General features: G+C 46.3%; 1 protein-coding gene across 3 annotated transcripts in view; it reads right to left on the bottom strand.

Moving 5' to 3' along the window:
* Positions 1-21,838, bottom strand: part of VRK1 (VRK serine/threonine kinase 1) — a 71,771-nt gene that overhangs the window by 17,364 nt on the left and 32,569 nt on the right. For 2 of the 3 annotated variants that reach the window (XM_029066204.1, XM_029066210.2), the window contains 6 exons: positions 20,215-20,323; positions 19,976-20,068; positions 17,323-17,455; positions 16,343-16,463; positions 15,980-16,038; positions 14,092-14,270 (listed from right to left, as the gene is read on the bottom strand). In XM_029066204.1, coding sequence (XP_028922037.1) covers positions 14,092-14,270; positions 15,980-16,038; positions 16,343-16,463; positions 17,323-17,455; positions 19,976-20,068; positions 20,215-20,323 — 694 coding nt within the window. Of the gene's footprint in view, positions 1-12,214; positions 12,662-14,091; positions 14,271-15,979; positions 16,039-16,342; positions 16,464-17,322; positions 17,456-19,975; positions 20,069-20,214; positions 20,324-21,838 lie in introns of those variants that run through there. The other variant, XM_029066217.1, reaches the window with a different exon arrangement.

Raw genomic sequence — 21,838 nt, 5'->3', positions numbered from 1 at the left:
GTGGTAGAAATGTACACTATTAACCCTCTTCACACTCCACCACACGACCCCTTGGTTACAAAGTACAACTGCAATATGTCCTTTTTTGAACTAGCCTTAAATTTGAATGTCACCAACAATCTGAATTTAGCCCCCCAAATCTTTAATTTACCGTTCACTTCATCTACCTATATTTTACCGTGATCCGACATCTACCAGGGCAACAAGTCTCATTTATAATTTCTAGCAATTAACATTAAGTTCGACTTTCATCTTAAACCTTTTTCTCCTTTGCTGGGGGCCATTTTTTTGAACAACTATTAAAAAGGTGATAACCCACTGTTATTTTTCCTAACAACCACCACAGGTTTTATCCCAAATGAAAACTACCAGGGAAAGCCAAACTCCACCGAAGCCCCATTAATCCTAAAACTTGCAAACGGGCAGAACTGTTATGATCCGCGCATCACGATTAATCCTACCGTTTCAAAATACTTTAAGAGGGCTATACAAAGATTAAAACCCAGATGTGCGTTCACGTCATCCCCCCGGAGGGTACGTCTCCCCGTATAAAATAAGAAAGCAACTCGACCGAGTCTTCGGAAACTTTCTGCGACGTTCCCTAGGCAGCTTTGTATACGGACACATCGCTGGTGCTAAGAGAGCTTTAGGAGTGGTTATAACTTCCCATAACCGATGAGGGCGGGGGTTGTGGGGGGAAGAGTGCCTTGCATCTTTCTCTTCCAAAGTGTTGCTTCGTGATTACCATCTAAACCCTGCTGGGCTGAACAGATTGGTTCGATAATTACATACAATAACTGCAGTGGGCAGGTAACCCTCAGCTGGCATAGGGCAGCTCCCCCGTGAGAACTTCCATATGCAAACTGCACTGATGGAGTACATTAGGTACATCCTTCCCGCCGCTGCACAGGCCTGATTAACGCCAGCCAGGCCTCCGAAGCGGGCGCGTCAGCAGATTTGTGATGCATTAGGCGGGAATAAACAGAGACACCGCCGTTCACTCCGGCCGAAATTAAGGAGGAAGATTTCCACGCTCCTCTGCTTTCCACACGGGAGAGGATGCACTTTCCCCGAGTTGTACCGGGAACGATTTTAAATGTTCGTCGTCAAAATAGGTACCCCAAACACGTTACCCAAGAGTACGGGGCATTGATCTCCTCTTCCAGTTTCTCGAACGAGAGGTCTGACTTAAGCTGGATGCAAGTGAATTGCGTGGCGGTGGAAATCGGCGTTCGGTAGACAAAGGAGACGTGCCTTTTTTAGGTAGCCTTTGCTGGGTGAAGAACCATCAATGACACCCGCCCATACTTCATTCCCGACTTTTTTCCGCTAACTCAAAATGGAGAAATTGGCGGTCGAGGTAGAGAGGATCTACACAACCCACACGACCGGATGTCGGGAGACCAGGGTTCGAATCTTAACTCCACCCCCTGCCTGCCGTATGACCCCGGGCAAGCCCGAGCCACAGTCTCCTCACCTGTAAAATGGGGCTAAAATACCCGTTCTCCCTTCCTCTGTGACCGAGAGCCCCACAGGGACGGGGACTGTGTCTGATCTAATTACTTTATGACAACCCCGGTGCTAGGAACAATGCCTGATATTTATTCACGTTAAAGTCTGTCATCCCCTCTAGACTGCAAGCTTGTTATGGGCAGAGAACGTTTCCGGTTAATTCTGTTGTACCGTTTTCTCCCAGGCGCTTAGAACAGCACTCTGCACGTAGTAGCGCTCAACAAATACAACTGACTGATTTAGTGCCTAATAAATGCCACAAATCATCATATTAGTTTACACAAGTGCAAAATTTGGGCTGAATAATTGGGATCTCTTTCCCGATACACTCGGTTTTCCTATAACATGGGGATAGCGGTCTTGGCAATCCCATGCTAAGGAAAACTCACGTCCCACTGTGCGTACATGCACACAAACTGCTTTTTCCCCACACCACAGAGAGCTGTATTCCAGCAGGCTCTCCGAGCCGGTCCAACGTCCCCTGATAGTGTCCTAGTTGAAACGCAGCATCGAAAACCAAGTTCTGGTGGGTGGCGCAGGGTGCATTTAACGGTCCTTCACTCATATTCTCCCCTTACTTCTCAGAATGCCTCAGAAGCAATAGGTAGACAACTAACTCCCCTTGTACAGAAAGAGAAATTGAAGAGAATAAAATTAGACAGCCTTCCCTCGTGGCCTAGTGGAAAGAGCACAGGCCTGGGAGTTCAGTGGATCTGGGTTCTAACTGACCTGCTCTGTTACCTTGGGAAAGTCACTTCCCTGTGGTTCACTGGGGAAAAAAATGAAGGTTTAATACCCGTTTTCCTCCCATTCGGACTGAGGGTCCCAAGCGAGTCAGGGACTGGGTTCGAACTGATTATCTACTATCCACCCTGACACTTAGCAAGGCGTTTGACAAATAGCGAGCGTTTAAATAACACAAATTATGACTTTTACGTATTAATCTCATCATAAATGCAGATTCAGCTAGGCCACACTGCCTCCGTTCACATTTTAAAGACTAGGTATTATTCCTTAGAGATATTTAAAAATAGGTGAACGCTGGAAAAACCAACCACCACCTAAAACTGTCCCTTCGTTCATCACCACCGAAACGTGAGCCGACCGGGTAGTTTGAGGGCGACGTGCAGTGGTTTTCTGGCCGGTGGCCTCCTCCACTGCATTTATGGCTCTGCCACTTGTCAGCTGTGTGACCGTGGGCAAGTCGCTTCACTTCTCTGGGCCTCAGTTCCCTCATCTGTCAGATGGGGATGAAGACTGGGAGCCTCACGCGGGACAACCCGATTACCCTGTGTCTGCCCCGGCGCTCAGAACGGTGCTCTGCACCCAGTAAGCGCTTAACAAATGCCAACGTTGTTGTTGTGGGCTATTCAGATAGGCTGGACAGAGCGGTAGTGAATTCCGCAAGGAGAAAAAAGGCTGCTTAATCTGTGCTGCCCAAACTACCGGCGACCATCAAGCGTGCACGGGACGGGTCCATTCGTGCTCGTATTCGATGCCTACATCTCTTCCGTCTTGGGAGGGTTAGGGTTAGAAGAGGAGGACGCGTATGTGCTGGAGGAAAAGAAGTTAACTGGGGAAGAGGGGGCGAAAGCCTGCAAAAAATGTAGGGCGGGGTGGGGGAGGGAGAATTTGGCAGAGCAACTGAAAACAAGCAGCCCGACCTAGTGGACAGCAGTTCAGGACAGCATTTAGCACAATGCTCGACTCATATTAAGTGCGAAAGAACGAACAATTCATTCTGCCACATTTAAGGCAATTTTAAAAATACGTGTAGAGATCAAAGAAGGCACGACCAATTTCTAAAATCGTTGAATTCAGAGCACAATACTGGAAAGAATAATCTTGTCATCCCGGCTCTGCCCCTCGTCAGCTGTGTGACTGTGGGCAAGTCACTTCACTGTGCCTCAGTTCCCTCATCTGTAAAATGGGGATGAAGACTATGAGCCTCACGTGGGACAACCCGATGACCCTGTATCTACCCCAGCGCTTAGAATAGTGCTCTGCACATAGTAAGCGCTTACCAAATACCAACATTATCATCACCATGAACCTCCCCAAAGACTGTAAGCTCGTTACGGATGGGGACAGGTCTGCTAACACTGTTATATTAGAGAAGCAGCGTGGCTCAGCGGAAAGAGCCCGGGCTTGGGAGTCAGAGGTCACGGGTCCGACTCCCGGCTCTGCCACTTGTCAGCTGTGTGGCTGTGGGCGAGTCACTTCACTTCTCTAGGCCTCAGTTACCTCATCTGTAAAATGGGGATTAACTGGGAGCCTCACGTGGGACGACCTGATTCCCCTGTATCTCCCCCAGCGCTTAGAACGGTGCTCGGCACCTAGGAAGCGCTTAACAAATACCAACATTATTATTACTCTCCCAAGTGCTCGGTACAGTGCTCTGCACGCAGTAAGCGCTCGGTAAATACCAATGAAGGATTCACACAACAAGCTTGAGTTTATCATATTTTGAAGGGTTCATTAGTGGAAACCTGTCAAAGTGCCAAGTTCCAAAGTCACCCTAAAGCTAAGGGAGCTTCCGTATCCTGTTGGCCAATGCAGGAAGCCAGTCTGTCAGTCGTATCTATTGAGTGCTTACTGTGTGCAGAGCACTGTACTAAGTGCTTGGGAGAGTATAGCATAAAAGTAAACGGACACACGCCCTCCCCACCACGAGCTGAAGACAGAAAACGAGTTGGGCACTGCTAATGGTATGCCATTCTAATCCCCACAACAAAATAATTATAATTATCTGATTGTGTTATTACTATCATTGCGGTAAGCACTCAATAAATCTTTCAATAAATACGACTAGGCTACCAGATGTCCTCCATTTCGGAAGCCACTTATTTTGTCTTTTGCCGTTCGCTGATTTACCCCAACGTCTCAAGTCCCACCCTAGGCGCTACGTTCCATCACCGCATGCCAATTTATGCTTTTTTTAGTATTAGGATGACGATGGCGATGGTATCTGTTAAGCGCTTATTACGTGTCAAGCGCTGACCTAAGTCCCGGGATCGATACGAGTCGACCAGGTCGGATGCAGTTCCTGTCCCACAGAGGGCTCACAGTCTACAGGGAAGGGAGAATGGGCACTGAATTCCCATCCGACAGACGAGGACGCTGATCGACAGAGAAACGACTTGCCCAAGGTCATACAGCAGTTGACTTTTTTCTGGTATTTTCAGTGAGGATTTGTTGCGTCTGGGTTTATTTTTACGCACGCTCAACTTGCGCGTTTAAGGAACGCTATGGGAATCGGAATATCCGACAGCTAAAGGGCCACAGTCTCTCAGTTCGTCATTCTAGGAAGCCCAGCTAGAGAGGTGGAAGATTTACCCCAAATCACCCTGTACAATGTGATAGAGAAGCAGCGTGGCTCAGCGGAAAGAGCCCGGGCTTGGGAGTCAGAGGTCAGGAGTTCGAATCCCGCCTCCGCCACTTGTCAGCCGTGTGACGGTGGGCAAGTCACTTCACTGGGCCTCGGTTCCCTCATCTGTCAAATGGGGATTAACTGTGAGCCTCACGTGGGACGACCTGATGACCCTGTATCTACCCCAGCGCTTGGAACAGCGCTCTGCACGTCGTAAGTGCTTAAATACCAACATTATCACAGAGGGATTAGAACCCAGATCATTTTACCGCCAGCCCATGGCTCTTCCCACTACACTACGCTGTCTCCTCGTGTGCTCTTCTAGTAGGACGAAGCACTTTGCCGGTCTTACTATTGAGGAAATACTTCTACAACTCCATAAACAGATCTGGATCGCAAGCTCCTTGAGGGCGGCGATCCTCTCTCCCGATTCTGCCGTCCCGGACTCTCCCAAGCGCCTAGTTCAGTGCTCTGTGTAACCTGAACGCCCGATGAACCCGTTGAAAATCCCACACGTGATTTTCCGAGAACGCAACTGACGTCAACTACGGCAGGTCTCTTTCGCGTCTGATTGTCCGGGGAGACGGGGGCGGGTATCGGTCGTCAGAGTGGGAGGCGGGACTTGAGAACTCGAACCCGGATTGGAGTTGCCCGTCGGAAGGGGAACGGGAAGAGGGTAGACGGGGAGGGAGATGTCGAAGTCACGGGCGTAGAGACAGTGGTTGGGGTCGTGAGAGAAGTTGAATTCCCCAAGACGAGGCGGAGAGGAGGAGGAAAACCAGCAGAGCAGCAGGGCAGGACGACGGAGCTCAAACAGCATTTCCTGGAGTAGGAAACGGTCAACGGTGAAACAGTCTGACCTAAAGGAAAGACTGCAGGCCTGGGAGTCACAGAACCCGGGTTCTAATAATAATGTTGGTATTCGTTAAGCGCTTACTATGTGCAGGGCACCGTTCTAAGCGCGGGGGCAGACACGAGGGAATCAGGTGGTCCCACGTGGGGCTCCCAGTCTTCATCCCCATTTGACAGATGAGGGAACTGAGGCCCAGAGAAGTGAAGCGACTCGCCCGCAGTCACCCAGCTGACAAGTGGTGGAGCCGGCATTCGAACCCATGACCTCTGACTCCAAAGCCCGGGCTCTTTCCCCTGAGCCACGCTGTTTCTAATCCTGGCTCCGCCACTGCCTGCGGGGTGACCTTGGGCAAGTCGCTTCACTTCCCTTCACCTCAGTTTTCTCACCCGCAAAATGGGGATTCGACTCCTCATCGCCCCCGACACTTAAGACCGCGTGCCTGAGGTGGGCCAGGTACCGTGTCTAATCGGATTAGCTTGTAACCACTCAGAGTTTAGGACACAGTGCTCGGCTCATAGTAACAAATCAATCACTGCTGCTTTCTGCGAGCTCAGTGTGTGAAGAGCACTGTACGAAGCGCTTTGGACAGCACAGTGGAGTTGGAAACCGTATTTCCCGCCCACGACAAGCTTAGAGCCTACGGCTATTACGCGTGTCCAAGATGGACAAGAAATCCTGAATGACCACGACAGGAGAGGACTATTTGATTACGCTATGCGGAGATCATTGGTAACATCGGAAAGGGAGTGAAAATTTTATTATAGTGGGACGAAAAGAGAGATGATGGAAAAAAAAAAAAAATTACCGCATTTGTTAAGCGCTTACTATGTGCCAAGCACTATTCTAAGCGCTAGGGTGGATACAAGGTAATCAGGTTGGATACACTCCCCGTCCCACACTGGGCTCACAGTCTCCGTCCCCATTTTATAGATGAGGTAACTGAGGCACGGAGAAGTGAAGCCACTTGCCCAAAGGCACGCAGCGGACAAGTGGCAGAGCCGGGATTAGAACCCACGACCCCTGACCCCCAAGCCCTTGCTCTTGCCACTAGGCCGGGCTGCTTCTGACATGTGAAGCAAAGGAAAGGAACCGAAGGGCAGCCGAGTCGAAGGTCGAAGACTAAAGATAGGAATGGGAGAGAGGATGATAGCCACAAAATAGTGGGATTTTTACTATTATTACGGTATTTAGTGTGCACTCTGTAGGTCCCCCAACACCATGCTAAGCGCTGGGGTAAATATAAAAAATTAAGACCGGATAAAGCCCTTGTCCCACACTGGGTTCACACGCTAAGAGATAAGGAGGGCAGGCACTTTATTCTCATTTTACAAATGAGGAAACTGAGGCACAGAGAGGGTAAGTGACTTGCACAAGGTCACCCAGAGGGCCAGGGACAGAGTTGGAATTAACACCCACGTTTCCGGACTCGCAGGCTCGTGCAGCGTGGCTCAGTGGCAAGAGCCCGGGCTTGGGAGTCAGAGTTCCTGGGTTCGAATCCCGGCTCCGCCCCTTGTCAGCTGGGTGACCGTGGGCGAGTCGCTTCACTTCTCTGGGCCTCGGTTCCCTCATCTGTCAAATGGGGATGAAGACTGGGAGCCTCACGTGGGACCACCTGATTCCCCTGTATCTCCCCCAGCGCTTAGAACGGTGCTCTGCACATAGTAAGCGCTTAACAGATACCCACATTATCGCTATCGCTTGGCCCGCTGCCTTTGTTACCCCAGGATGTCGTAGCTTTTCCCTTCCGGCATCCAATTCCCGCCAATAGGTTACATGGCAGTATGGCCTAGTGGGTAGAGCAAGGGCCCGGGAGTCAGAAGGACCCGGGTTCTAAGCCCAGCTCTGCCACTTGTCTGTTCGGTGACCCTGAGCACATCGCTTCACTTCTCTGGGCCTCAGTTACCTCATCTGTAAAATGGGGATGAAGACCGTGAGCCCAGTGCGGGACAGGGACTGTGTCCAACCTGATCAGCCTGCATCTCCGTACAGTGCCCGGCCCATAGTAAGGGCTTAATAATGCCATTAAAAAAACAAAATTCTCATTGCCTCCTTGGAGGAAACTCTCGCCAGAGTAGAGGGGAAAAACAGAGAGAGGTTGAAAATGGGGGTGAGAGAGAGAGGTACGGCAGCAACGTAAGATGATAATGTTGGTATTTGCATTTGTTAAGCGCTCACTATGTGCAGAGCACCGTTCTAAGCGCCGGGAGAGACACGGGAATAACAACGTTGGCATCCGTTAAGCGCTTACTATGTGCAGAGCGCCGTTCTAAGCGCCGGGGGAGACACGGGGTCGTCAGGTCGTCCCACGTGAGGCTCACGGTCTTCATCCCCCATTTTACAGATGAGGCATCTGAGGCCCAGCGAAGTGAAGTGACTTGCCCACGGTCACACAGCTGGCAAGCGGCAGAGTGGGGATCAGGCTGTCCCACGTGGGGCTCACAGTCTTCATCCCCATTTTCCAGATGAGGTCGCCGAGGCCCAGAGGAGCGAAGTGACCTGCCCGCGGTCACGCAGCCGACAAGTGGCCGAGCCGGGATTCGAACCCACGACCTCCGTCCGCTGAGCCACGCCGCTTCTCTACTCGGGCTCCGGGCCCCACGAGGGAGAGCGACTGTGTCCGACACGATTAGCTCGCATCCTCCCCGGTGCCCAGTACGGCGTTCTAGCGCGTAGCGCGTGACAAACCACTGAAAGGAGGACCAAGGGCTTTGGAGAGGCGGAAGGGGGCGGAAGCTAGCGCACGGGTAGATGGCGTAGATTGCGAGAGCAGATGGCAGACCTCCTCTTGGGGGGCGGCCGGAAAGGAGGAGAAAGAAGATGAGGGAATTAGAGGGGGCCGGGGAGTCAAGGGAAAGACTTGGGGAAGTTGACACTTTATGGTGTCTAAATTAGGTTCTCTCTAAATCGAGTCACTCCAGGGGAGAACACCTGCCTTTCCCTTCCTCACAGGGACGCTGCAGGATAAAAGGAGCTAACTGACGTGAAAGGGCTACGGAACAACGGGAGCGTTCCACCGTTAAGCTCGGGGGATCGGGAAATAAACTGGATCACATTACCCGGCCTTGCGCACTCGGTATCCGTTTGACCGGGTCCCGAGGCTCCAACGGCACCGGGCCCAGGCCGACTGCCGTGGATCCCGGCAGCGTGGCTCCGTGGAAAGAGCCGGGGCTTCGGAGGCAGAGGTCACGTGTTCGGATCCCGGCTCGGCTGTCAGCTGTGTGACCGTGGGCGAGTCACTTCTCTGGGCCTCGGTTCCCTCCTCTGGAAAATGGGGATGAAGACTGCGAGCCCCAAGTGGGACAACCCGATGACCCTGTGTCTACCCCAGCGCTTAGAACGGCGCTCGGCACATAGTAAGCGCTTAACAGGTACCAACATTATTATTATTATTATTAGATGGTAAGTTCACAGGCCTGCCAGGAGCATTCGATAAATCAATAAACGGCACTTATTGGTGCTTCAGAGAAACTAAATAGAGAAGCAGAGTGACACACAGCAGAAAGAGCCCGGGCTTGGGAGTCAGAGGTCATGGGTTCTCATCCCGGCTCTGCCCCTTGTCAGCAGTGTGACCGTGGGCGAGTCACTTCACTTCTCTGGGCCTCAGTTCCCTCATCTGTAAAATGGGGGTGAAGACCGTGAGCCTCACGTGGGACAACCTCATTCCCCTGTATCTCCCCCAGCGCTTAGAACGGTGCTCTGCGCGTAGTAAGCGCTTAACAAATACCAACATTATTATTATTATTATTATTAAACGCTTGGGAGAGCACAATCTAACGGAATTAGCCAACACGTTCCCTGCCCATAACGACCTTACTGTCTGGGGGGGGGGGGGGGGGGGGGGGCAAAACGGCAAACCCTCCCCAGGCTCCACCAGAAGTTAGCGGAACATTCTAGAAGGTCCGCCCATCCACAGGGAAAGTCCCACCTCACGCTCACCCCCAAGGCCAGGGTCGACCTTCTCAGGCCCAAGTTCGGAGGAGACCGTCCGTTACTTTTCCCGGGCTACGTACCCTGGATCTCATGAAGCAAGAGTTTCTGAGTAAGAATCTGCCGGCGAGGAAACCAATGCGGCAGATGAGTCGCCCTGACAACTGATCAGAGATGGGAGTAGCCTTTTTTTCCAGCAGATAGGAGAGATCGAGAGGGGAGAAGAGAGAGCAAGCAAGCACCACCAGGCTCTGCCAATAGCACAGATCGAACAGCCCTTCCCTTGTATGTACTGAGGAAGAGACCGCTGATCACGTATTTATCTCTTCAACCAGACCCGCACACGTGGAACTCACTTTGGGTAGCATTAACTCTGAATGCTTCCCAGCTCTGCCCCTTGTCTGCTGTGTGACCATCAAGTCACAACTTCTCTGTGCCTCAGACACCTCATCTGTAAAATGGGGATTAAGACCGTGAACCCCAAGCGGGACCACAGTCCAACCCGATTTGCTTGTATCCACCCCAGCGCTTAGTACAGGACCTGGCACATAGTGTTTTAACCAATACCACGATTATTATTATTTCTTTGGTGGCGTGAGGGAAGAATTGTTTGCTCAAGCCTGAGGATGATCTGGATGTCATTCCTTCCGGTCATTTTTGTAATGGGATTCTGGGGCCAGCCAAGTTCTGGCTTTGGGGTCAAAAGTCATCGGTGGCCTTTTTGGCATACGGTCGATGTCCCCGTGGGCGGGGGACGTGTCTACTAGCCCTATGTGGGGAGAGACTGTGTCCAACCTGATTATCTTGTATTTATCCCAGCACTGAATATAGTGCTTAACACAGAGTGAGCGCTTAACAAATAATAATGTTGGTATTTGCTAAGCGCTTACTATGTGCAGAGCACCGTTCTAAGCGCTGGGGTAGATTCAGGGTCATCGGGTTGTCTCACGTGAGGCTCACAGTTAATCCCCATTTTACAGATGAGGTAACTGAGGCCCAGAGAAGTGAAGTGACTCGCCCACAGTCACACAGCTGACAAGTGGCAGAGCCGGGAGTCGAACCCATGACCCCGACTCCGAAGCCCGGGCTCTTTCCACTGGGCCACGATTATCATTACTACCGTCCCCTCCCAAGTGCTTCATTCAGTGCTCTGTACAACAGTAAGTGCTCAATAACTACAACTGACTGACTATTTCTGAATAGGATTTTGCTCAGCAAATGGGGGATAAAACTGAATTTGCTCTTTTGGGGCTTCGGGAGCAGTCACGGACACTTCCCACAACTGATGACTAGAATCACCACTCTAGCCGCCATAAACCCTATATCCTTGGACACCAGGAGTGGGCACCCGGGAGCATCTGAGATCCTCGGAACTCTCTAAATTGATCCAGAGAGGTGTTGGGAATACCGTCTACGGGTGATGATCCGGGATGGGTGGCAACTTGGTCGATGTCTTCAAAAATCAAAGGCTATAGACGTGAAGAGGAAACGATCAATTTTTCCACTGACATTTTTTGAGAACAGAGTGCACAGAACCCAATCATTTAGAAAAACAACTTAAATCAGTTAATTATCAGCAGGTAATGTACTGATCCTAAAGGAAAAAAATCATAATTAAAGCTTTCAACATGTAGGGTATGATTCGACGGGAAATTTTCCCAGCCTTCTGGGCTGCGTAAGGACAAGAGAGGTCTAGAAGGTCACAGATGTTGGCTCTGCAGCAGGCTGACCTCATCAGCTAAGTCAGCCAACCCCTGGAAACCAATTTTTCTCTAGCCCGCAGATCCACAGAAACACTTATCTGCACAAAGGACTCCCCCCACCAAGTTTTCAGTGCAGTGAGACCCTTACTGCTGAAACAACAGGAATTTTAGGGAAGGATACCACAGAACACTACAGATTTTAACCCACAAAACTGTTCCCCGAGCAATGGCCGGACGCTTGGCACCGGCTGTTTAGGTTTCGCCACCGTTTTTTACATCCAGCCACTTCATCTTTATCTCGTGGTTTCAAACTTACTGCCTGTGGCTTTCCGGTCCACTTCCTGATTAAATATGTTGAGAAGAAACATTTGGCATGTTGAAAACATATTTAGTGTGTTCCAAAGTGACCAGGGAACCCAAGGAACGTTAGAAACTTCGAAACCCTGATATACTTTTGGAGGTTCAACCTGATTATCAGATCAGGCACGCTCCCCGACCTACATGGAACCACACTGTATGGGGGTGAGAGAAGGGAGACCTAATCCTTGTTTTACAGATGATGAACCTGAGGCACTGAATGACTTGCCCAAGGTCACACAGCAGGCAGATGGCAGAGCCAAGATTACAACCCAGGTTTTCTGACTCCCAGTTCAGTGCTCTATCCACCAGGCCAGGCTGCTTTCCTCTTCCAAAAGAGGAAAGTCCCCTTATGTTGCTTACGTGTTTGGTACCGAATAGTTCCCTTTTTAGACTCCATTTTTCTTGTAACTTCTTTTAGTTCCAAGGAAACATTAGATGGTTTATATTTTGTGTTTTACGATGCAAAAACAAAACCAAATAAGAAATCACTAGAGGTGCAGAGGCAATCTTTTATTCCCCTCCAACAAGCTCAAAGTGGTTCTTCATATACGTGCTCACGTGTCCTCATTTCTCTTTTCGAAGTTTAACTCCTTTACTTCTTACACTCATACAGTGAATGACTTTCCTTCAAAGGACACAAGCTACTAAATGTATAACGAACAGATTTTAAGCCTCACACAGAAAAGAAGTAAAAGAAGAAATTGAGGAGAAAACAGGAGGGGAAAATCAAGGCGCAGGAGGACCTCAAGAAATATGAAGAGTTGCGAGGGCAGACAACTTGTGACACCGTAATAATAAGTCTAAGTCCTTGCATTCCAGAAGGCACTCAACCGATCGATCACCAGAAAGTAGGGCATTTGATCTCTCGATCTTGACTACGCTGCTGACTTGCTAGACGGTACTAGGGAAGTAACTTCTATTTATCACTTTCTCCATCTATGAAATGGGAAGAAAAAGAAGGATGATCCCACTTAAATTTTTACACACTCATGAGTTCCTGAATCTGCAACCGGATTTTGGGAATTTCCCCCTGCAAATTGCCATTTCCGACTTGCATCCCTCGGCCTTGGCCCTTCTCTCAACCTCAAACTAACGTGTAGGAAGAGGGCTTCATGAAGTCTGTGGAGCTCAATTCCCAAAGTTCCTTCTCGAGAGTACTGGGACGGACTATCCGGCTGACACCTTTTCACAATTCCCAGTCCTGTTCCAACACCCCCAGTGGTACTCCGAGGCACCTTTTGGCAATCCCCACAGACCAAGCAGGCTGGCAATATTAGGAGGTGAGCACAGAGCTCCCAACATATCTGGCCAGCAGCCGTCAAACGGGAAGACACTCGGGGTGCTCAGAGAGGACACAGGCCATCGTAATCAAAAAAGACAAAAATCCGTGCCGCGGGAACGTACATGGTTTTCGGTTGAAATGCAAATATTTAAAAAGGAAGTCTAGGTCTCTGGAGCTTTTAAGACGGTTTGAGAACAAGGTAGTTTCCACTCTGCCTTTAAGGTATGTAGGTTTGAGATTTTCCTCCCCCAAAATGCTTTTTTTTTTTTTAAATCCCCCAGGCAGACATGGCCGGTATATAAGGACAATTTAAGACATACAACGCACTGGCCATGTCTCAAATGTAGTAGCCTAAGACAATGGGAGAACCCCAGAAATGGCCACGAGTACATCCTCATGCGAAGTTATTCAGGAATCCCAGCAATTTAGCCCAGTACATAGAGCTAAAAGATCATTAAAATACTACTGAAATGCTAAAATATCTTTATTTTAACTTTAAAAACCTACACTAGCAATGAATAGCTTAGCAGATCAGAAAATAATCTCAAGAGGGCTCTAATACGTCTTTAAACTAAAAGATCTTCAGATCTAACAATGCCTCGTGTGTGCTCACGAAGACGTGCATTAACTTGTCACAACCCCGGAAAGAGATTAACTCACCAAGACATCCATGTAAAAATTCATTACTAAATGTGAGATTCGGGAAAGGAAACAAAGCTTGATTAGAGCATTCAACTTAGCTCTATTAAAACACCTTCTGGATCTTTCAACAGATATTTAGATCCTTCAAAGGGTAAACCAAAAGGTCACATCCGTTTAAATGTAATTAAAATTACATAAAAATTCTGTATTCTTAAAAGATCACCACATTAGGAGGTCATGACTTCCTAAATTTAGTCTCGTTTCAGTCTTAAGTGTCCGAACAATTAGCGTCATTAAATTAAGAAAAAATGCTTGCTCTTGCATGGGGGGGTTAGACGAACGAGAGAGCAAAACGGTAGCTTCGGTCCTTAGGATACTTGTTGCATTTATAACTAACTTTAAACCAAGAGAATACTTTAACGATAGAAAAAATCACAGTTACCTTTGGCCCCGGTTTAGCTCTCGTGTCTCCATTTTCCGCCACACCAAAGTCCAATTTTCCATCATCTTTACTACCAATGGTCCTGAGTCCTTGCAAAAGAATGTCACGTAACCTCTGATAAAGGGGTTTTTCAGTGTACCCCAATAACTTCACAGTTTCCAAGTACTTGGCAATTTCATCTAGAAGAATATAAATGATAGTATTCTTTTGAAGCTGTTAATTTTTTATCTAAATCAATACATTTTATATTGAAATAATCCAGGCGTCACATTAGTTGTTTAATACCACTCTCAGGTTGAGCTAAAATATATTTTATTGCCTCGAAATCTTTTCTGTGCTTCTCCACGGTGCTATAATGATGCTCTATTCAATAGTTCATTCAATAGCATTTACTGAGCACTTACTATGTGCAGAGCACTGTACTAAGCGCTTGGGATGTACAAATCGGTAACAGATAGAACTTGGACATATACGGGCTGAGACGTACACTACAGAATTCACGTTTTGTGAAGGAAAACTTATTTTGAAACAGTGTGCAAATGTACTTATGTACTTATGGTCTACAACCAAAAGAATATTACTCTAGAATCAAAAACAGTTTAGAAAAAATAATCCCCACAGAGGAAGCAGTACGGCTAGCGGAAAGCGCTCGGGCCAGGGAGTCAGAGGAACTAGGTTCTAATCCCTGCTCTGCCACTTGCTTGCTGTGTGACCTTGGGCAAGTCACTCAACTTCTCTGTGCCTCAGTTTCTTCAACTGTAAAGTGAGGACTCAATACCTGTTGGCCCTCCTACTTGGGCTGTAAGCCCCATTTGGGATATACTTTGTGATTAACTTCTATTTGCTCCAGCACTCAGAACAGTCCTTGACACACAGTAAGCTCCCAAGCAATCAGTTCAGTGCTCTGCATACAGTAAGCACTCAATAAATACCACCGGTGATAGTAAGCACTTAAATACCATTTTTTAAAAAAACCTGAAAAAGTAGAATTAGAAAAATATCAGCCACGGTGAAATAATATATCTTAAAATGACAGAAATATTGGTTGACAATGACTTTGCAATCATAGGAGCTAATTCCTCATCAAACTTGTTTCTCCCAAAATATACTAACTCTGAATTATCAGTTTTCTTTTTTAAAAGTTAGATACGTCCAAAGTACACATGATCTAAATAGGACTATAACTGTCCTCGATAGGATGGCTTGTCAATATCTGTTTAAATAAAATATTCTTCAGTTGAAACACACATCTAATCCAAATACTGCATAAAGTTACCTCGCAATTCACCAAGCTAAAAGGAGATAGGAGAGAATGGATAAAGTAAAAATTGGGGCATTTGTTAAGTGCTTTATGCCAAGCACTGAAAATGAAATCGGTGATCCAAAAACCTCATTTTCACCTTCAGCATCCATCCCTACTAAATCTTACTAAGGCTGTTTAAACAAACAGCAAAGATTAGCTATTTTGAATCTTTCCACCATTCTCATCCCACCTTCCTCCCACTCTCCAACTGTACTGGAGAGCAAAAGCAGGCAACTAATGAACAAAAAGAAGAATAAATCAGTCTCTGCAAGAGAATGCTGGTGAGCAATGTCACCATTCAGAAAGTCCCAGGCCACTCTTCTTTCCAAAGTTAAAAAACCAGTGGAGGCTTATTTAGGGTTCCTTCCACCCTCAAAATGACTATTTAGCCTAATCTGGAACTTACCTGGAATCTGGAAAGTTACCTATTTTACTAAGATACCTTTAAATGGCGGAGAACGACATTTCATAAAAAGAGAGTAATGGTTTGAAAAATAAATGTATTTTACTCAATGAAAAATTCCAGAGTTATCCATTTTTTCAAAACAACAGAATCGACATTAAATTTAGTAAGACGCATCCCACCTGGCTTATTTTTCCCTGGAAAGCACTTGTCCATCAAACCCGCAATGTTTTCTCTGTAGCTACAAGAGAGCAAAGAATGAGTCATTGTTTTAAGCCTCCATTCCATAAGTTAATTTAACAATACTACGAAATCACATTTAGACTGGATCTGTTCGCCGACTTGTTCATAAATAGGAGAGCGGTACTAAGGAAATGCTCACCTCTCAAGGTTTCTCGCCTACAAAAATTCGGATCGTACTAAAACCTTTACGGCTCGCACTCCGAAAAGCTCCCCGCGCTAAATATTTGACGCTAATATTTTTAAGGGGCCGTGCAAAAACTGTGAGTCTGCCTATTAGAGAAAAGAAAAACATCTCCTCTAACCTAATTTTCGAATCTCTGACGTAGTTGGGATCTTTCAAGTTGTCTTCCCAAGGCAGATGACCACTGAGCCACTGGATCATGCAATAACCAAGTATCTCCAAATCACCCCGCCTCGATGGTGCTGCGGACAGAGGACAGATATAAATTTAGACACGGAACCAACCGCGGCAAATGTTGTCCTGTGTAGACTTGATCGGCGTGCTTATTTCACAGCATTCATTCGGTTCACTCGGTCCTATTTATTGAGCGCTTACTGCACGCACCCCACTGTACTAAGCTCTTGGGAGAGTACAAAACAACAATAAACGGACCCGCTCCCCACCCACAATAAGCTTACAGTCTAGGGGGAGTACACGAGACAGTTCGCACTCAAACCAAACGATAAAACTTCCTAAATTGTGGAATGTTGTAAATAACGACCAGGCTCCGGAACAAAGCAATACAAAAAAAAAAAAAAAAAAGCAGTAATCTTTTACAGAGACGAAAATTAGGAAATTATCATTCCTCTGAGAATATACATTTGAAATATCTTGTACCCAAATGCTTTCTTTGGAAAAGCAACAGTTGACTAGACACAAACTACAGAATAAAACAAAAATGATAGATTCGGAAACATTGCAAATCCCCTTTTTTTTTTTTAAATAAGAGCTACATTCATCAGAGAGCATCTTCTAGTAAATCAACATCTGATGACACAGTAAATCCTTATACAAAACGTTCTCAATCTCTCCATATATTTGCAAAATATATTGCTATGTATTACAAACACACACCCAACTTCCCACAAGAATTAAGGCTCAAAATTAGAGGCTAGCTTTTTTTTTAAGACGGATGTAACATTTTCAAAGTCTAAATCAGGGGCAGGGATGTGTCATTCACATTACACTCTATACAGTATATTATCTGCATCCTGATGGATACTCCCTTGGGCCACAGTGCAGCACATGCTCAGTAAAAACAAACGAATACTCCTTACTTACCCACTCCCTTGTGTGCATCAATACTAGTATATTCAAGAGTTCCATCATGACACCTCTTTGGGTCTTCTTTGTATTCTTTGTGAATTCCTTCGGGACAGTAGCGATAAGCAAGGCCATAGTCTACCAAATACACCTATAATTGCAAATGCCACAAAGCCTCAGGTTTAGGAAGAAAAATCGTCAAATGACAAATTAACCGTGTGATACCAATCACTGTTACTCACCAATTAAAGGAAAAGACTGAGTTCAATCTGTGCCTGAATTCTACACTACTCGTTACTGACCAACACTATATCCTTTTGAAAATTCACTTTTTCACTTTCTTAACTAGACAATCTACTTAGTCCGAAGAGATATTGTGTAGACTACAATTCCTGCAGCTTTTTATATGTAAGTGATTATGAATGCTAAGAATTACCAGCACTACACACGATAAACTAGTCCACCGGATGAAAAGTCTTTTGAACTTTAAAAATGCTCTTGGCACTGATTCCCAAATTAGACTGCCATATTCAACAAAAGACCCTACACGGTATTTTGACAGTATTTCTCTAAGAGCGTTCGAGAGCGTTGCAAATTTCTCCCTGTTTCTTAAACTCTGCTGTAAGTAACCCATGTCCATCAATGCTTAGTAGTTAAAGGTTTATAGTGGGGTGAGAAAAGAAGTTGATCATTTGACGAAGGAAGAGAAAGAAGAAATGATCCTTTTAAGGTCCCTTTTTATGGGATAATCGTTAATAATAAGAAGTGTGGCATTTGTTAAGCGCTTACTATGTACGAAGCATTGTACTAAGCACTGGGGTGGATACGACCAAATCAGGTTGGACACAGTCCCCGTCCCACCTGGAGCTCACGGTCTCAATTCCCATTTGACAGATGAGGCACAGATGTTTAGCACTTACTATGTGCCAGGCACTACTCTGAGCGCTGGGACAGATACGGGACGGACACAGTCTGTGTTCCACACGGGGCTCACGATCTTAATCCCCATTTTACAGTTGAGGGAACTGAGTCCCAGAGAAGTGAAGTGACTCGCCCAAGGTCACACAGCAGACAAGAGGGCGAGCCGGGATTAGAATCCATGTCCTTCTGACCCTCAGGTCCTACAACAGCAACAAAGTCCCTGCAGGCAGACAGGATGTCTTCCTCCCAAACCAGTGCTTCAGAGTAAATAATTGCTGAATAAGTACGTCTGACATTCGTCCCTTAGGAATTAGAAGCGAAAGGAAGGAAAAGGAAGGAAAAAAAGGGCACGGAAGCAACGGAGAAACAAACACAGCTGAGAAAATCTCCACCCCCATCATCGCTGTTTATTGGGCACCTAGGAGCGGAGCACTCTATCAGAAGGACATTTTAGAACAACGATCGACGTATAACTCAGAGCAGGGAAAGACTACAGGTGGGGAGATCAGTACGGAGGCTGAGGGTAGTCGGGCCGGGATATCACAAAGGGATTCGATACCTGTTCTCTCTCCCCTTTAGACGGCGAGCGCCATGTGGGACAGGGACTGGGCCTGGCCTGATTATCCTGTGACTACCCCAGGATTTAGCGCAGTGCTTGGCACACGGTAAGCACTCATCTACCACAATTATTATTAGGATGGGGGGGGGGGGGGGAGTTCTGTTCACTCAGCATCTTCTACACGCGCCACTGTCCCTGCAGGCGCACGCAGACTCCTGAGCAGGTGGGAGCCTGTACGCTTCTCTGACTGAGCCAGTATAACCCCTGCTACGTACGGCTCCTCCCCGCCCCGCAGGAAACCCAAGGTTGGGGAGGGAAACGACCAAGCGGGCCTGCTGCAAATTGAACCTGTCCCGCCTTTCGACTGGTCACCCCGAGCACAGCTACAGATCACACCGAGGCCTAGCAGAGCTCTCACTGAAGCAGAAGAAATATAGTAGAAGATACATAATCTTCTGTACAGGGATACAGGGATCAGAGATCAAGGGTAGAAACCGGTCTGAGGCAAGAGTTACGATAAATATGTTTTGATGTACCCAGATGCCCACGACACAACTACCGTCTAAGCCGAAGACAGAAAACACGCGCTAGACCACACTATTCTCTGAGGGTTCCCACACTACACTGAAAAACAGCAGTGTTCCTTTTTTTCCCCGAGGAAAATTATGGAAGGAGCGGGATAGAATGGGATAAACGCATGGGATAAATTGTGTGGAATTTGAATTCCACACAAACAATAAAAAATTAGACAGCTAAGTTATTTCTGTAACCCAGTTGATGTGAATAATCAACACGTTAAAGACCAAATTTTCCAAGTAACAGAACACTTACATTTGATGGATCACTTGAACAAAGAAATAAAAAAGTGACAAAGCAGACAGGCAAACATAATTCATCGGTACACTATATAATTTTAAGCTTCCACCCCCAAATAGCTATTTGAAATTCATTCCATATCACGAGAACTCCTCTCGAGTATTATTTAGGGCCAAATAGCCAACTTGAAAAACTGCCAGCATATTTAATCGAAAAATGTAGACTGCTAACATGATAGAAGTGTCAGAAATATTAGTTTCATCGGGTACGTTTTTAAAAAACAGAACTTTTGTTAGGGCTCAGATGGCCAGACTGACTCTATCGCTTTCTAATCAACAGGTTTAAAACCATGCAAATAAAATAATTTGGAGGTACCTGATCAGGATTCTTGTAGCTCAGGAGAAGATTTGAGGCCTTGATATCTCCATGAACGTATTCATGTTCATGGATATATTCCAGTATGTCCAGCTACGAGACAAAATGACAAAACAAAAAAGATGAAATACCTGACTCCAACCAGCAGAGGACCTAAACAACATAAATTCAAGATCGCTTTCAAAAAAGAATGCATAAAGGAAAGATTTTTGAGAAACTAGGAAAAATAGATCACTTACTATTCTCAAGCTCAACTGCAGAACTGTTTTTCGGGAAAACTTTTTTGCATTAGCTTCGTATACTTTCTGAAGATCAGTTCCAAAGCGATCCATGACCATAAACCTATAGCTGAGACGATCAAATAAATTATGAAGTACTTCTTCGCATTCTTTTGCTGTATCAGTAGTTCTTACTTATGCCATTTAGCTACACTCCTAAGCCACGCGATTCCGGCTCTGCTTGAGTGCGTTATTGCTAATGGTAAGGCGCATCTGTGTCGACGCAGAGATGGGTGGGCAACCGCTGGAGTTTTCTGAGGAGAGAGGGTCAGTGAACGGAGTGTTTTTGCTTCGGGCAGCAGCGTGACGATCGAACTGCTCAGGGCGGGGTCCGATGCGGTAGTTGAGTTGGGCTATAACGAGTGCTTGGATCAGCGTGGTGACCGGTTGGATGGAGAGGAAGTGGGCTGAGAAGAGATTCACCCCAACTGGGAACAGAGATGGTGACTGACTCAAGAGACTCATATCTTACCCTGAGTTGCGGAAAAAAGAAGATAGGGGAGGACCCTCAGGACAGCTTCTAATGCCGGGGCTGCATCCCATTTATCAAAGTTTCTGGTTATTATATTTGCTCTGGAAAAAATATTGCAACCAGTTTTGGGCACTTAGTGTTCTACAAATAAATGAGCACTATAATCTCTTTTATAGAAAGGAAAATTTAGTGAATTGCCTTTACCCTAAAGCAGTTGTGTATCTGGGAATATAATCTTGAATTTTTTATTCAGGCTTGAATTCTAACTACTAGCATTTTCCTTCTTTTTCATTATAGACACTGAAATTCAGTATTTGAAATGAGTGTTTTTATGGTGCTTTTGCCTAGAAGTTTAATTCATTCATGTAGTTTTTGTCTTCTGTTGAAGAGACCTGACACTCAAGTAATACACAATAGAAAAGATAGCTTGATAAGTGTGGATATTGCTTTGACTGATGTAGTATTTTGACCAGAAGTACCATTATAAGTCAAAGTAAGGGGAATGTTTTGTGCACCAAGTCTTGCAATAATTTACTCTATCAGCAGCAATTCAGAAAATCTAAATGTGCAAGTCAAAGTTGAAGTCTGTACCCCCACAACGGTGCTTAAGTATGAAGTTCACCTTTTTACAGGTGTAAACATTTTGTATAAGTAAAACTACTATATTCAACATGGAGGCTGACAGCATTTACATTTTGAAGATGACGGTTGAGAAAAAGATGTCGCTCTAGCCATGAGGTCAGTCCACCGATGGTATTTATTGAGCGTTCTCTCCGTGAAAAGCACTGTACAAAGTGCTAGGGAGAGTACAATACAACAGAGTTGGTAGACGTTCCCTGCCCGCAAAAAGCATGCAAATGATCTCTGAATCAATTAAGATTTTTTTTCAGTTGGGAAAGAACTCGCAGTATCCTCAAGCTTATTTTTATCAAAGAAGCAGGCAGGATGAGGCAACTCAAGCTGATTTGAGAAAAAAGGCAGTTTTCATTAGGTACAGTCTTTTTTCAGGAATTCAGATATCTCCGGATACTTACTAAAACTTATCCTGGCAGTGTTACACAAAATAATTTTGAATTGGAATATTATAAAAACACAATTACCTCCAAGGTGGGC

The sequence above is a fragment of the Ornithorhynchus anatinus genome, chromosome 1, assembly GCF_004115215.2.
Source record: "Ornithorhynchus anatinus isolate Pmale09 chromosome 1, mOrnAna1.pri.v4, whole genome shotgun sequence".
NCBI lineage: Eukaryota > Metazoa > Chordata > Mammalia > Monotremata > Ornithorhynchidae > Ornithorhynchus > Ornithorhynchus anatinus.
This window is presented reverse-complemented; position numbering and strand designations above follow the sequence as displayed.